The following is a 14,124-nucleotide window of genomic DNA, read 5'->3' on the forward strand; positions in this document are numbered from 1 at the left end:
TGGCGTAGTATTAGATGTTAAGAGATTACTGAGAGATTCAATGAGAGTTTTATGTGACCCATCAAACACAAGTACAAAACATTATTTGGAAATAAAGCATGCAACCAAAGCTTCATTTTATATCAGCCCTTTAGGTATTTTACAAGGACAAACAAGTCACATATAAAAATATATGCTGTAGGGCACAGCTAATCAGGAAACTGACAAATAAACAAATACTAAAGAATTAAAATTTTTGGGCTTCAATATGCAACTTATTACATGTAGCATTAGCAATGTGGTACTGTATCATTCATGTTCCTGGCTTAACTGGATACTTGAAAGAAAACCAGATGAGTAGATTGCAACACTCAACTCTTTGAACTTCTCTGAAGTTCGTAATCAGAGCATGTTTGTTACATGACTGCCATCCTAGTATATTGAACCTAATCACAGAGGGAATAGCAGAGTTCTGTGAGATTCATGATAATAGAGTCATTAATAAGCGAGCAGCACGGCACTTGTAACACACACTGTACATAAAAGCTGTCTTAAAGATCTTATTAAAAGCAGTGTTTCAAACTCACAGAGGCAAACTACAACTGGAGTGATTGGACTGGCACTGCATTCAAAGTCTGTATTTTTAAAATCAATTTTAGGTTTCAGCACTAGTCATAATGATGGTTCCTGATAGACATTTCCATAAGAAAATATGCTTTGTAAAATCACACCAAAAGCAAATATTAAAAAAAAGTTTGACTTTCTTGCTGAGTTAGACGAGAAGATCGATACCAATCTCATATCTGTGTATTTACAATGGTCGCAGCACTGTGAAATACATTACTATTTCTTGCTATGAAGCTTAAAAATTAGCACATTATATCACTAATCTGTACACAAACAAAATGTAAAAGCAACAAGTTCTCCAGGAAGTCCCTGTGCAATAGTTTCAGCTCGTAAACCCCTGTAAAACCAGTTGTATTGACATTTCAAATTGTGTACAATTTGAATAAACAAGATTAAATGTTGTTAATTAATGAGATTAGTGATCTTTAGAGAAGCTAGTAGCAGTATTTCTCTGGAGAAAAAGAGAGCCAGGCTCTCTCCAGGTTCTGCTGTTTATGCTAATATAATTGACTCTTTGACTCATTGTTAATGCACATACAGAGTGTGTGATATCAATCTACAGTAGCTCTTGTGAGAGTTGAACTGTTACTTTAATAATGGATGCTCCCTCTCTCACCTGTGCACGGTGCTCACCAACAGAGAACTGAACCACAGCAAAGTTGGGTGAGCTGTTGCTCCCTTCAATGCGCTCCACTGTGGATGAGTCAATCTTCAGCTCACTGCTGATCTCGGCACTCTGGATGAAGTCCTCTGTCTTCAGGTCCTCCACTCGTTTCAGTTCCCCGTCAGCCAGCTGGATGATGGAGCCCTTGATGAAATATGGAGGGAGTGAGGGGGGCACCACCGTACTGGATGGGGGAGGAGGAGCAGAAGGAGAAACCAGACCCGATGGAACAATGGGAAGATGAAGCTGGGCTTGGACCACTGTGCCTGAAGTGGCCTGGTGATACGAGCTGCTGTGGGTTTCCAGAGTTTCTCCTTTGGGGGTAGTGGTAGCAATGTATGTGTGTGGGAGTGTGGTAGGAAATGGTGCGGCATGGGTAGATGATGTTACGTGGGATGTTACAGGTTCCAATGTGGTGACTCCACCTCCGCTAACAGGGATAATGACCGGTTGGGTGCCAGGAATGAGTAAGTGTTGTTGTAGGCTGGTGTGGTAACTGATTGGCGTATGCTGGCCCCCACTGCCCCCTGCGATGTAACCAATGATAGGTGGCTGAGGGTAGATACTGGTGGTGGGGAGCCCCATTGACATTGACTCTGTAGCGTTGTGGGTGGTCTGGATAACGGTCTGGGGTGGCAGCGTGCTGACAGCAGCTTTCAGGCTGTCGACACTTAATGGGGGTGGAAATGTGAAAGAGGAGGTGGTATTGGATGATGTGCGATTGACATGCTGGCCCAGGATGATGCCACCTTTCTCCAAGTGTGTGGGGGCAGACGTTGCCAGCTTCTCAGGGCTAGCTCTGGGTGGTGCCAGCTGGTGGTCCCCATGGCTGTTGGGCATTAGCATGAAAGAGGTTCTCAGCCCTGAGGGATCACGAGTAGAGTAGTCTGATGGCAGAACCAGCTGGCGGGCCTCGTAAGAGGACAAAGAAGAAGTGGCATCCCTTGATTTGCTCCCTAGCTTGGAGAGGCTAGAGTCAGGTGATGTTCCAAACCGCCGGCCCCTATCTAGCTCTCCATTGTGGAGCTCTCTGTGTCTGGAGCCACCTTCCTCTTTCCTGTTGGGTCCGTCCATATACTGCACCACAACCTGGGACATCCCATGACCCAAAGTATGGTGGTGATGCAGTGACTGGGGAGGAAGGTGAATGCCACCTTGGTGATGAGGCGACGGCACAGTCCGTGGGGAGGTTGACAATTGAACATGGTGAGGGGCGGGATCTGTAGAAGGCGGAGGCATGGAGGTACGCCCCATGGATGCTCTCTGCTGGTCATGTTTGGAGGCCTGTGAAGGAGCAGAGACTGTCTCTGTGTGTGAGGGTCTCTGTGTCGTAAAAGAGGAGGCAGAGGAAAGGGGAGGAGGTGGAGGAGGAGGTGGAAGCAGTTGAGAGGAGATGTAGCCAGTGTATGGGGTAGTGTAGGGTGAGGTTATGAACTGCAGGTTGGGAGGCAGTTGGGTGTAATGGACAGTTCCTCCAACTGTGGACTGTGACAGGGGGGACGTATACACTGTAGGAAGAGATGAGACTAGCCTCAGTGAGGAAGAGGAGGATGAAGTGTCTGATGTGGAGAAATGGGATTTATACTGGGGCCCGTCAGACTGACTGGAGCCACAGTGCACGCCCACACCACTCTCATTCCCACCAGCCACACTGGCGAGCCAAGCCATGTTCTCTGTGTGCTGACTTTCACTGGCAGGTGGTATGGTGGGTGAGCGATTTTCAGATGGTAATGTGCTCGAGGGGATCTCCCTCTTCTTTGGGGGCAGACATTCATTACTGCGTTCCTGGTTGGACTTCATTCTGACTTTGCCTCTTGTCCCTTAACTTATGTTATCTTTCCTTAACTTTTGGACTTGTTCTTTCTTTTAGTTTTCTCTCCCTTTCTGACTTTGTTTTGAACTTTCCTGTCTCGTTTTCTCACTTTTGATAGTCTGTCCCTTGTCTCACTTTAATTAGCTATGAATTAAATTTCCCAATCTTTTCTCTCTTTCCCTCTCTATCCAGTTCACCCAAGGCCGTTGAATCAGGTCTTTTTCCTGATAACAAAGAAAATCCAGGCCCTAACAAACAGGTGAGTAAGGATTAAAGATGGCGATGAAGATATGGAGGGGTGGTTAGAGGGGAGGGGTAGGGCGGTCTGTTTGGTCCAGGGATCTTTAACGGCTGAAGGATGAGCTCAGTGTGGTAGGGGAGAGTGTCACGACGTCACACCTGCTGCTGCCGCCGAGGACGACAGGGGGCCGAGTGCGTCGCACTTCATGCGGAATCATTTCCTTGCAAAAGCAAGCCCGCCAATACCCAGCACAATCCTGTAGAAGAGAGAGATGGGCAGACTGTCAGGAAAAGGTGTGGATCTCCAAAAAGATGAATATGTAAATGCAAACAAATTTGAGGCCGTATATATTTTTGGATGTGTGCAGTTTGTTTTCACCTAATGTCAGGCCAATCCTCAAAATTCCTACCTTCTAACACTGCACACATGCATCAGCTAATATATTTTCAACGAAAATTAAATAAGCAGACACACTACAAGTTACCCAATACACTGCATGATACAGAGTACAGTGTCACAAAGGAGCACTGCTCATATATTCTGTCTCTGAAGCGAAACAAAAAAAATAGCAATTATTAGTTACTGACTGTGGTTATGGTAAAAGTGTTCAGAGTAAATGTAAATCTAACCTTCTGAGTATTTGGTTATAAACCGTTATTAATCACAATATAGCAACTTAAACTGCCCTAGATCCTGTTTTGCAACCATGGAAATGATAAACAAGGCATAGGGGAGCCCCAAGTGCCAACAAAATGATGCGCTGCACCAAGACATTCAAGAGCACAACAAAAGGCTCCTAGAAGAGAATCTATTGAGCGATATGTGTACTGCCACAAAGGTCGACAAGGCCATGAGCCAACAAAAGGACACCCTGCAACAGCAACCTCAGGAGCTCAAGAAACAGCTCAACAAAAATGAGACGAGCTGCAACATGCACAAATGCACTCCAAAAACAAACAATGCTTGAAGGGAACTCAAATGTTCTGAAGGACACAAAAGAGGTGACGCCCTGCAACAAGCAATTCAGGAGGTCAAATAATACCTAAAAAACACAGATGACAAATATAGTACGATTATCCAGTGGGGGAAACTAAGATCTGGTATGTCAAAATGTAAATGAAATGTGGTTACTACAAAACAATTGTGGCCACTGGCGAAAGAGTAGGCCATATCGCCTATCCCTTCAATAATTTGTAAATGGGACACCGCTAAGTGTCAGATTTGCTGATGACTGAATAGATGTGAAAAAAGCTTTCCACAAAGTTACAAATGATGAAAAATGGTGGAAATGCCTACAAGGAAAACACATGTTGTAGTCTACTTCTGTAGTGCATAGTAAAATAAGTTGTTATGTGCCACCAGGTGGATATGTTGTTTTTGTTGCCTCAACAGCGGGCCAGCAAAAGAATTGAAAAAGAATAAAAATAATAATAATCCAAGCAGTTCCTATGGATTTCCAGAAGCTTCCACCCCTAATAATAACAATCTAATACAATTCCAAAAAGTTTGAAGCACCTGCTCTACATGGACCTCTGATAACAAGCCTGCACCGTCCTCAATAAAGTATGTGTGAGTGTGTGTACCACACGTGTGTGTGCCATCTGTTAGCGTGGACCCCCTGCTGCAAAAGATGGAAAGCTTGGTGTGAACCTCATAAATAATGTACAAGCATTTCAAGCACATGCGCACCCCCCCTCCACACACACACACACGCCATCTTGCTTACTCAAACACAGACACCTGGGCATATTCAATTATGCTGACACATGTTCTTTTCCTGACACACAGCACAAGTTCACACACAAATACACACCCTCTTTCACCAACTAGTGCACAGAAGCACATACACTGCCTCAAGTGTTTGTCTAACATAAAGACTTCACATTTTCACACTTGAAAGAGGGCCAAGTATCAGTTGACTAACACACTAAACTGCGTAGATAGCATAGTTGTTACAGCAACAGCACAGGACTGCAATACAAGGTTTGTCAATGTATTTCCTCAGTGGTGAGTTTGCAAAGTCAGTGTGTTCAACTTGCACATTTCAAGGTACAGAAATACACAAGCATTAGCACAAAAGGAATACATAAAATGATAACCTAAATGACTGTATGAACCAAAAGGAAAGTGAATATTTTTCATCTATTACTGTTAATTAACACATACATGTCAAAGTCAAAAAACTCGCTCATCATCATACAATCATATAATAAACAAAAACGTAAAAGGTCTTCAAACATGTACAACATGTGAAATCCAGCCTATAGTTTCTATAGTGAACTACCTATAGAAGGCCTTTCTAAAGAGAAGACAAAAATGGTCTGAAAATGTGGAATATCTACTAAAGTTGATGTCGTGATACTTTAAATAATTTAAAGAAGAAATGCAGTACAATATCAATCTTCTAATAAAATGGAATTGTTATTTCTTATGTCGGCATAACAATGGAAGCCAGTTGCTTGACATCACTACCCGAGATTTGAGCATTTATTAGTGTGCATTTGGAAACAATGAGAATCTGTTGATGTGGAGCAGAATGATATAAAAGCAGAGAAGAGCCATTTATGCAACTGGTTTGGTAACATCACTGAATGTAACATTGCAATTGTTGCTGACTGTACTCACATTAAACCCCATAACACAGCCTCTTGTATCAGCAATGACTATCTGCTCTCTGTAGCTGCTATGCCTCAAAATATTTAATCATTCAACCAGAATGACTGGGTCAACACCTACCAGACGTCCTAAGGCTTATTTGCTAATCCCTGCTAATTGCACCCACTGTGTTTATGTCTGTGCGTGCGAGCGTGTGTTCTGTAGGACGAGGGACATCTTGCATCTCCAGCAGATTCCTGTGGATTAAGTGTCGCAGTGCCACTACTACACAACTGCAGAGACAGGCGTAGGAGTGAACACACATGCAAATTCACATGCACATACAGTACAGGAGCAACCAGCACACACACACATACAGTCTTTGTTCAATGATAGTGAGCACACACACGCACACTTCCTCAAGCACCATCTGTTCAATCAAGCAGGCATGACTCAGAGGTGTGCTGAGAGGTGCTGTTTATCGGTGAAGTTTTAGCACTCAGATGCAATCTTCTCTGCCTCTCCCTCCTTCACTCTACCTCCACTCAACTCCTCTCCTGCCTCAGCCTGCCTGCCCACCCCTCCTTCTTTATAACTCCATTCTCAATTATCATTCTTCCATCTAATGGTTTTATGTTCTTAATCTTCTGTCTCCTAATGTCTTTACTTCTCCCTTGACATTCTTTCACATTAATCTTCTGCTTGTCTCGAAACTGTACCACACCTCATTCATTCATTCGTTCATGCTGTGTCATAAAATACAAACTGTGTAGATAAAAAAAAAAAGCCCAAACTCTTCTTTTATTCAACAACTAAAACTTTGAGGTAAGAGATATACATTACAAGGTTAGACATTTAATATCAGCTGTCACATTAAACACTAACAGTGTCTGTACATCTAGCTACAGATCTTTTCATGCTGCCATCTATGAGAGCTTTTACCTTCAGAGCGAGGCATGTAATTTCTGACAATTCAGTATGACATGTGAAAAAGGTCTGTGAGAACTCCAGGAGGAATATTATATGCATTGTGTAATGGAATATATTTTACTGTTACATACAGCATGTGTGATAAGTGTAGTATGGTACTGCAGCTGCTGAGCAGCTTATACTTGGAATAACTGTGTATCCCAAGGCAAGTAACATATCACAGTAAGACTGCAACAACACAGTAGTATAAGAACTGCATGAACACACGTTTAGCCACTTGGAGGCAGCAGAAACAAGCAGTAAACACAACACTGCATAAGTCGTCAAACTTATTAGCATACTGTTGCCTATTTACACATCTAGCAGACACAGAGCAATAGAATAGTATTTTGGTCTCAACCAAATCCTAAGGCCCTAAATGCTCCACTATGTTCGCCAGTGTTCTGCTAGTCTCTCTGCTAGTCTCTCTACTGCTTTTTCGAGTCATTGTTAACATTGAAAACATTGATTAGAGAAGCTTTTACTAAAACATTGCAGCAGGAACAGAGGGTAAGATACATACATAAAAATACACACACACACACACACACACACACACACACACACACACACAATAATCCTAGGGGAAACCCTGAACTTTGAAGCATGGGTCATTTCTCTTCTATTTTATCCTGCAGTATTAATGAGAGAGTGAAAGAGAAAAACAATGGAAAAAGACAGAGCTTAAAGTGATGGAGAAGAAGGAGTGAAAGTAGAGAAACAAAGTTTCTCACTGTAAACTGCTTAGCTCAGACTCCACTGAGGGCTACATTCCCTCCTTCTTAACCCTTAAACTTTGGTATTCTGAACAAAAAAAATACAGCTACAATGAAGATCAAATTAAGGATTGACAAAGGGATTTGAGGGAGGGATAAAGAGAGGCAGAAAGCAGGGAAGATGGGGTGTGAAAGTGAGGAAATGCTTGGGACCAATGGGAAACATGGAGAGAGAAAGAGAGGCAAGCTCAGCTGACCTACATTGGAAAGAAAGTATTGCTTCACTGAAACTGACACTCAAACACACATTCACTGAAAAGCTATGTCACCTGAATCTTGCTGAGTTTGCAGCGTGTATGTGTCTGTGCGTATGTGCGTGTGTGAGAAGATGTGTGTGTTGATATCAGATGTCCTGTAACCCAAGCCGTCTGTCCTCCATGTGCTTTAGTCTCTCTCTCTCTCTCACACGCACACATTCACAAAGATCCACCTTACCAAAGTCTGTGTGTCTGTGTGTGTGTGTGTGTGCGCGCGTGTGCGTGCGAGTCAGTAACCTGAATTGTTCAAGCACTAATTCACTACACTATTGTCCTTCTATGGTCAAAACAGAGGAGGCGTGTCTATGTCACTCCCCCCGACACTATTGTACTTTTTTGTCTTTTTTTTCCCGATGTATAAAATTGGGCCCATTGTATGCTGCAGCTGTATGTGATACCAGCCAAAACCCTAAAACATATGGATTTATGGATACTGGATCCTGTCTGGTGTCTGTGATTTAAACCCTGCTGGGCTACAGAATTAAACTGATCTTTCATGTATAAATTATGTTTAAAAATGAAAGTAATACACATTAAACCATACTCTGTGATGCGTTAACTTATATGACAATCTATAATTTATAAATCCTTCTAGTTTACTCAAGTAGTAATGGAGTGCTTTGTGGTCTTGGTGCCAGAGCTGTAGTAGGATGGCCAGCAATACAGTAATTTACAAACAATTACAAACAGCAACAGACATTCAAAGACACAAAGAGACAGCCAATACTGTATACTTAATGCAAACAAGTCTAAAAAAATACCTTTTGAGCTTCTTTGAACTAAATGTGCACAATGCTCTTCAACTATGACATATAAATTGTACATATATTTAAAGAATTTATTATATCTGCCCTATAGGCCTCTATACAGTATATCCATAGGAATGTTAAGAGACATCATCACATGACAGAAACACTCCAACATCTTCAACATTTTCCATTAAACAAATGGAGCATTAGCAACTCTTGTTGTTGTATTTTTGGCTAATGCTATCACATCTGCTGCATTCAGCTTTGGTTGTGAGCAGCAGCAGCATGATCTTTAATTACATGCAGGTATGTCCCCTCCATAAAAAAAATCCACATAAACTCCCCTTAAAACAAGAACCTCCATTCAACTTAGCATTTCAACTCAGGATGTTAAGAGAAGCCAATACATTGCAGTATTTAAAAAAGAAAAAATTATTATGCAAGGTTCTATAGTGACATTTATAGTGAGCAGGAGCGGTACTGGGGGGCCTGAGCTGTGTAGGAGACCTGGAAATGTTAGTTCTATTGAGTTTTTGTTGAGGCGTCAGGAGGCCTAAATCTTCTAGCTGCACCCCAGATCGCAGGCTGAGCATGATTGAAACACCACAACATGTAAACCACAAAGGGCAGCAGGTTACAGAATGTGTTGACTTGTGCCTTGTGCTTCTCGTGTGTTAGTGTCGCACGATAAACACACAATGAATGCTTCATCATACACATACACATTGTAACTTTGTGTTGTTTTGTCAACAAGTTCTCTCTGCAAATGCATTTAGATAAATGCTACAGTAATATTTAGAAAACTGGTGTGCATGGGGTACATATGTCTGCTGCATTTTAGTTAGTGTGTGTATGTGTGTGTGTGTGTGTGTGTGTGCATGCGCATGATTGCCCAGCCATAATCATAATCATGATCAAAGGGATAAGTCCAACGTGATGTGTTATCTCACTGCTAAATATAGTTCAACTGAAAGTACAGTGTTGCTGCAGGCTTATACTTCTCTGTCTCTCTCCACTTCTCAATTTCTTCCTCTATGTCCCTGTTTTTGCCTTTATGGGTTTTTCATTAGTGTGTGTGTTTGCATATGTGCATGTGTGTGCACATTACAGGGACCCTTGCCAGACTGGGAACTCTGACAAGGCTGCCACTCTCCGTTAGTGATTACACACAAACAACAACAAACACACACACACACACACACACACACACACACACACACATGGGAGTATGGTCAGATAGTGAGGGAGTAATGGAGGACAGATGGAGACAGAGAGTTAGAGAAGCAGGGGAAGAGAAGAGGGAGGAGTGACGGAGAAAAAGAGAACCAAGAGCAAGTGAAAGAGGGAGAGAAAGTGGTTAAGATTTGCGCAAACAAAGAGAGACAGAGATGGGGAGAAACAAATGACTGTGAGAAAAAGAGGGAGTCTCCTTCAGAAAACAAACACTTAAGCAGCGTTGCATGACTTGCACTTTCTCACCCCTCAACAACCCTGAGGTTGGGTTGGTGGTTGGAGGAGTATGGGGGGGGGGGGGGGGGGGGGGGGGGGGGGGGGGGGGGGTGTAGTAGACCGACAGTCAGGGAGAGACTGAGAAAGAAAACAGCCAATGGAAAGAGAGGAATGAGAGAAATGTGTGAAGGGAAGAGAAGAGAAGCAGGGAGGGGAAACACTTCAGGACGGCGGCCGATTGGGAGACACAAGCGACGACGATTGTAGAAAAACTAGGGCAGATGCAGTACGCACTTACAAATGACATACTGTGATACAACAAAACACGGTTCGAGACACACACACACATACACACGCGTGCTTACTCTCTCTCGCACCCACGCACACTTCAGAGCACAACTGTGTGAAGTGTACTTACCAAAGTAGCATGAGTAGTCCACTTCTGCAGCATGCTCTCTCTCCCCCTCTCATTCCTTTCCTCCCTTAACTTCTCTCTTTTCCTGTCCTGCCGTGTCTCTTTTAAAGCACCCAGAGTCTCTCTCTGTCTCCCTCTCACCTCCTCAAGCTGAAAATCCCAAACAGATTCAGCGTACTTGTGCTACAAACTGCTCGCTGCTGTTCTCACCCCTTACAAACACTTGCCGCAGACATGCACACTCACACACAGCCAACAGCCCTCTCCTAAATCTTGACAGCGAGGTAGGAAGCTCCCTCACTAGCACTGATGCACAGCACTCAGGTGATCACACACACACACAAAATTAGTAGCACACACTTGCACACGCCCACAGGGAGGGAGTCCCGCATGCAGAGCTCCAACGTGTATTATGCAAGGGGCTGAATGTGAGCCAGAGCTCTCACACTGTCTGCCCCACGCACACACACACACACACACACACACACACACAGGGCCCCTCCCATGGTTCGCTCGGCCAACTTCATCAGGTATTCATTCAAAAAACACACACACGCCAGCTGGCTGCACGCCCAGAGACCGCTTACAAGCAGCAAAAGAGAACAAGAGGGGGAGAGAGAGGATGGGAGGTTGTTTCAGTGAGAAGGGCAAACGGGGGGGAGTGTGGGAGAGAAAAAGAGGGAGGGAGGGAGCAGTGGAGATTAGAGAGAGAGGGAGTGACACATGGACAACTCATGTACACATACAAATATGCATGTATCTAGGGCTGAAACTATTATTCATCTGTCATTCTTTTCTCAATTGACTGCTTAATCATGACCTATAAGATGTCAGACAATAGTGAAAAATGCCCATCCGAATTTACCAGAGCCCAAGGTGACATTTTTAAGTTGTTTCTTGTATCCAAACAGTTTAAAACCCAGCTATTCAATTGCAAATACGTATAAAACAGAAACAAAAGCAGCAAGTCCTCACACTTGAGAAGCTTCAACCAGAGATATCCCACATATGCAAGCACACTCCTATGTGTTTATATGCTCAAGCGCAGGCTTGAGAAGAACACAATGGCATTAATGACATAAACACAAGCAAACATCAGATCCACTGTCCATTTGCCCCTTTTTGCAGATCCACAAAGTGTTCAGATTCAACAAGGCTGCACTTTCTACTTTCAACCACTAGATGTCATGACACTGACAGCGTTCAGCAGTCTATTTCCGTTAGTTAGATGACCTAGTTAAAAGACCATTTGGAAGTAAATATAGATGAAATATGCTCCTCAATGCTAAGAGCTGTAGCACGCACAGGGAAGAAGTGAGCACTCACTCATAAGATGTTAACACATGCACATGTAATGATTCCCACTAGACTCAGTGGGTCTAAACATGCACTAAAAACATATCCTGTTTGTGTTGGTTGGACTTCCTGTCAGCGTGATATCAATCCTGGTGTTCAACATTGGATATTCATGGAATGCTTAACTATTGCAGGGAAGGAGACATTTCAAAGTTTACTTCTAATGTGGGAAAAGAGGACTAGAAGAACATACAATATGTACCCACAGGGGCTCAGCTGGGTAAGAGGATTGAAAATGGGAATCTAAGAGTTCTTTATGCTCTTTTTTATTTTATTTTGGAAGGCACTTTTGGTGATAAGCCCTGAGAGCTATGATGTTTTAAATTTGTAACATCATTTCTCAATGAAGTAATGTAGCAGTGCTACAGTATGATGTGTGTCTTCTCGGACTTTGTGTTGGTGCAGTTTGACTTTCTGTAGATATTGTTCTATTTTTGGTCTGATGTTAGTTGTTGTTGCTCATTTTAAAAATACAGTTCCTGATTTGCAATGTGCCCAGAAATCGCAAAATTTCCTTCCTCTTTTGAAACTTGTAACCATGTACTTGTTTAAAAACATTTTTGTTTTACGAAATTTGGGGGTCTTAGGTGCACTATTAGAAAAGTAAGAGACAGAATGAGACAGATAAAGATTAAATAAACACATCAGAATAAGACACAGACAGAAAGCCAAAGCAGAAGAGACTGAGAGAAAACCAGACCAGACTACGTATTTGTTTCACAATTGTTCCGTTTTGTCAGGTGACCTCAACAGCACAGCAAAACCCACCTGTTGCCTTGGCAGCTAATTGGAGCCTCTTGGCATTTAATCATAATTCATTTGTGTGGGTTTGTTTACAGTCTGCCGTCAATTGAAAGCAATGTGAGAGATAGAGATAGAGAGAGAGAGAGAGAGAGAGAGAGAAGTGGGTGTAGAGGAGCAGTACAAAGAGATAAGAATAGAGAGAATCAGTTATGAGAGATTTCAAATGTTTTGAATGGTGATTTTAGTTCTGTCTCTAAAGTCTTTATTCAGCTGCTCTGTCTCTACATCTAAAACTTTCTCAGTCCAGCTAAGGTGGCCACAAGTCAACGCCCTGTCATCATTTCAGAAAACACACAATTCTCCATGCTCTACCTCCAAACCCATACTCTAGACCACATGTGTCAAACTCAAGGCCCGCGGGCCGAATTCAGCCCGCCACGACATTTTATGTGGCCCGCAAAAGCTTTAAAGATTCATGATTGTCCTAAAATAAAAGTCTATGCTGCCATAAAATCTCCCACAATGCATGTTAATTTTGTGACCAGAGAAGTGATCCCGCCACTAGACTGCAATGTTTCCACACCCACTACGGTAATTTTCCGACAAGTGGAGATGAGAAATGTATACAAACAATCCCTAATTGTCCAAGACGAGAAAAATTGATGCAGAAGGAAAGCAATTTCATGAATGGTGGGAAAGTGAATACATGTTTGTGCTTCAAAGAGAAAACCCGGTGGGCTAGGCCTATATCTTTTGTGTTATGAGGCAGTATCAGTGATGAAGGATCAACGTTAGTTAAGGCTTGTGCAGACTACATGACTTTCAGCGTCGGCCGATAGCCGTGCCGTTCACACTACACAACTTGCCGTCTTGTGTCGTTGTGGCGTTCACTCTACGTGACTGATGTCACCCAACGCTGGTCTCCAAACCACGTTTTGTCAAGAAAACACACATGAAATGTGAAACGGGAAATGACGCGAACCTACAGACAAAACAGCTGTTGTTTAAAGACTATGGGTGAAAGAATGGATTAGCACATGCAGGTAGCAGGGATTGTCTGAGCTACAGAGAGAGCTGGAGGGGAGTAAAATGTGTTTTGCGGTGAAAAAGTAGCTACCTGCTCTCATTGGCTGGATGTGGATGTCGAGTCGGCCGACTTCTGCAGATATTTGGTATGCTAGATATCTGGCTGGCGTCGGTGATGTCTCAGAAATGTGTTGGGGAGCTGATTTGATGTGTTGTTGAGTAGTTCACACATAACGACTGGCGACCGCAGATCAACTGCTGATTTACTCCCAATCACAGCCTGACGGTTGCCGAGCTCTCGGGCTAAAAATCGTGTAGAGTGACCTAGGCTTAGGCTACAGTAGCCTATATGTCTGCATTTTTCCAGGTAATCAAACTCTCTCTCATTAGTTGGATTTATGCCCTCTGCAATTTTATCAAATGCCACATCTGTCCCTCATGTTATTAGCAGCTCACAATTATTT

At 43.0% G+C, this 14,124-nt stretch overlaps 1 protein-coding gene across 6 annotated transcripts in view; it reads right to left on the reverse strand.

Annotated features, from left to right (window-relative positions):
* atxn1a (ataxin 1a) overlaps positions 1-14,124 on the reverse strand; it is a 98,092-nt gene that overhangs the window by 8,158 nt on the left and 75,810 nt on the right. For 5 of the 6 annotated variants that reach the window (XM_046057815.1, XM_046057814.1, XM_046057817.1 and 2 more), the window contains one exon: positions 1,223-3,580. In XM_046057815.1, coding sequence (XP_045913771.1) covers positions 1,223-3,070 — 1,848 coding nt within the window. In that variant the 5' untranslated portion in view covers positions 3,071-3,580. Of the gene's footprint in view, positions 1-1,222; positions 3,581-10,537; positions 10,760-14,124 lie in introns of those variants that run through there. The other variant, XM_046057818.1, reaches the window with a different exon arrangement.

The sequence above is a fragment of the Micropterus dolomieu genome, linkage group LG09 (genome assembly GCF_021292245.1).
Source record: "Micropterus dolomieu isolate WLL.071019.BEF.003 ecotype Adirondacks linkage group LG09, ASM2129224v1, whole genome shotgun sequence".
NCBI lineage: Eukaryota > Metazoa > Chordata > Actinopteri > Centrarchiformes > Centrarchidae > Micropterus > Micropterus dolomieu.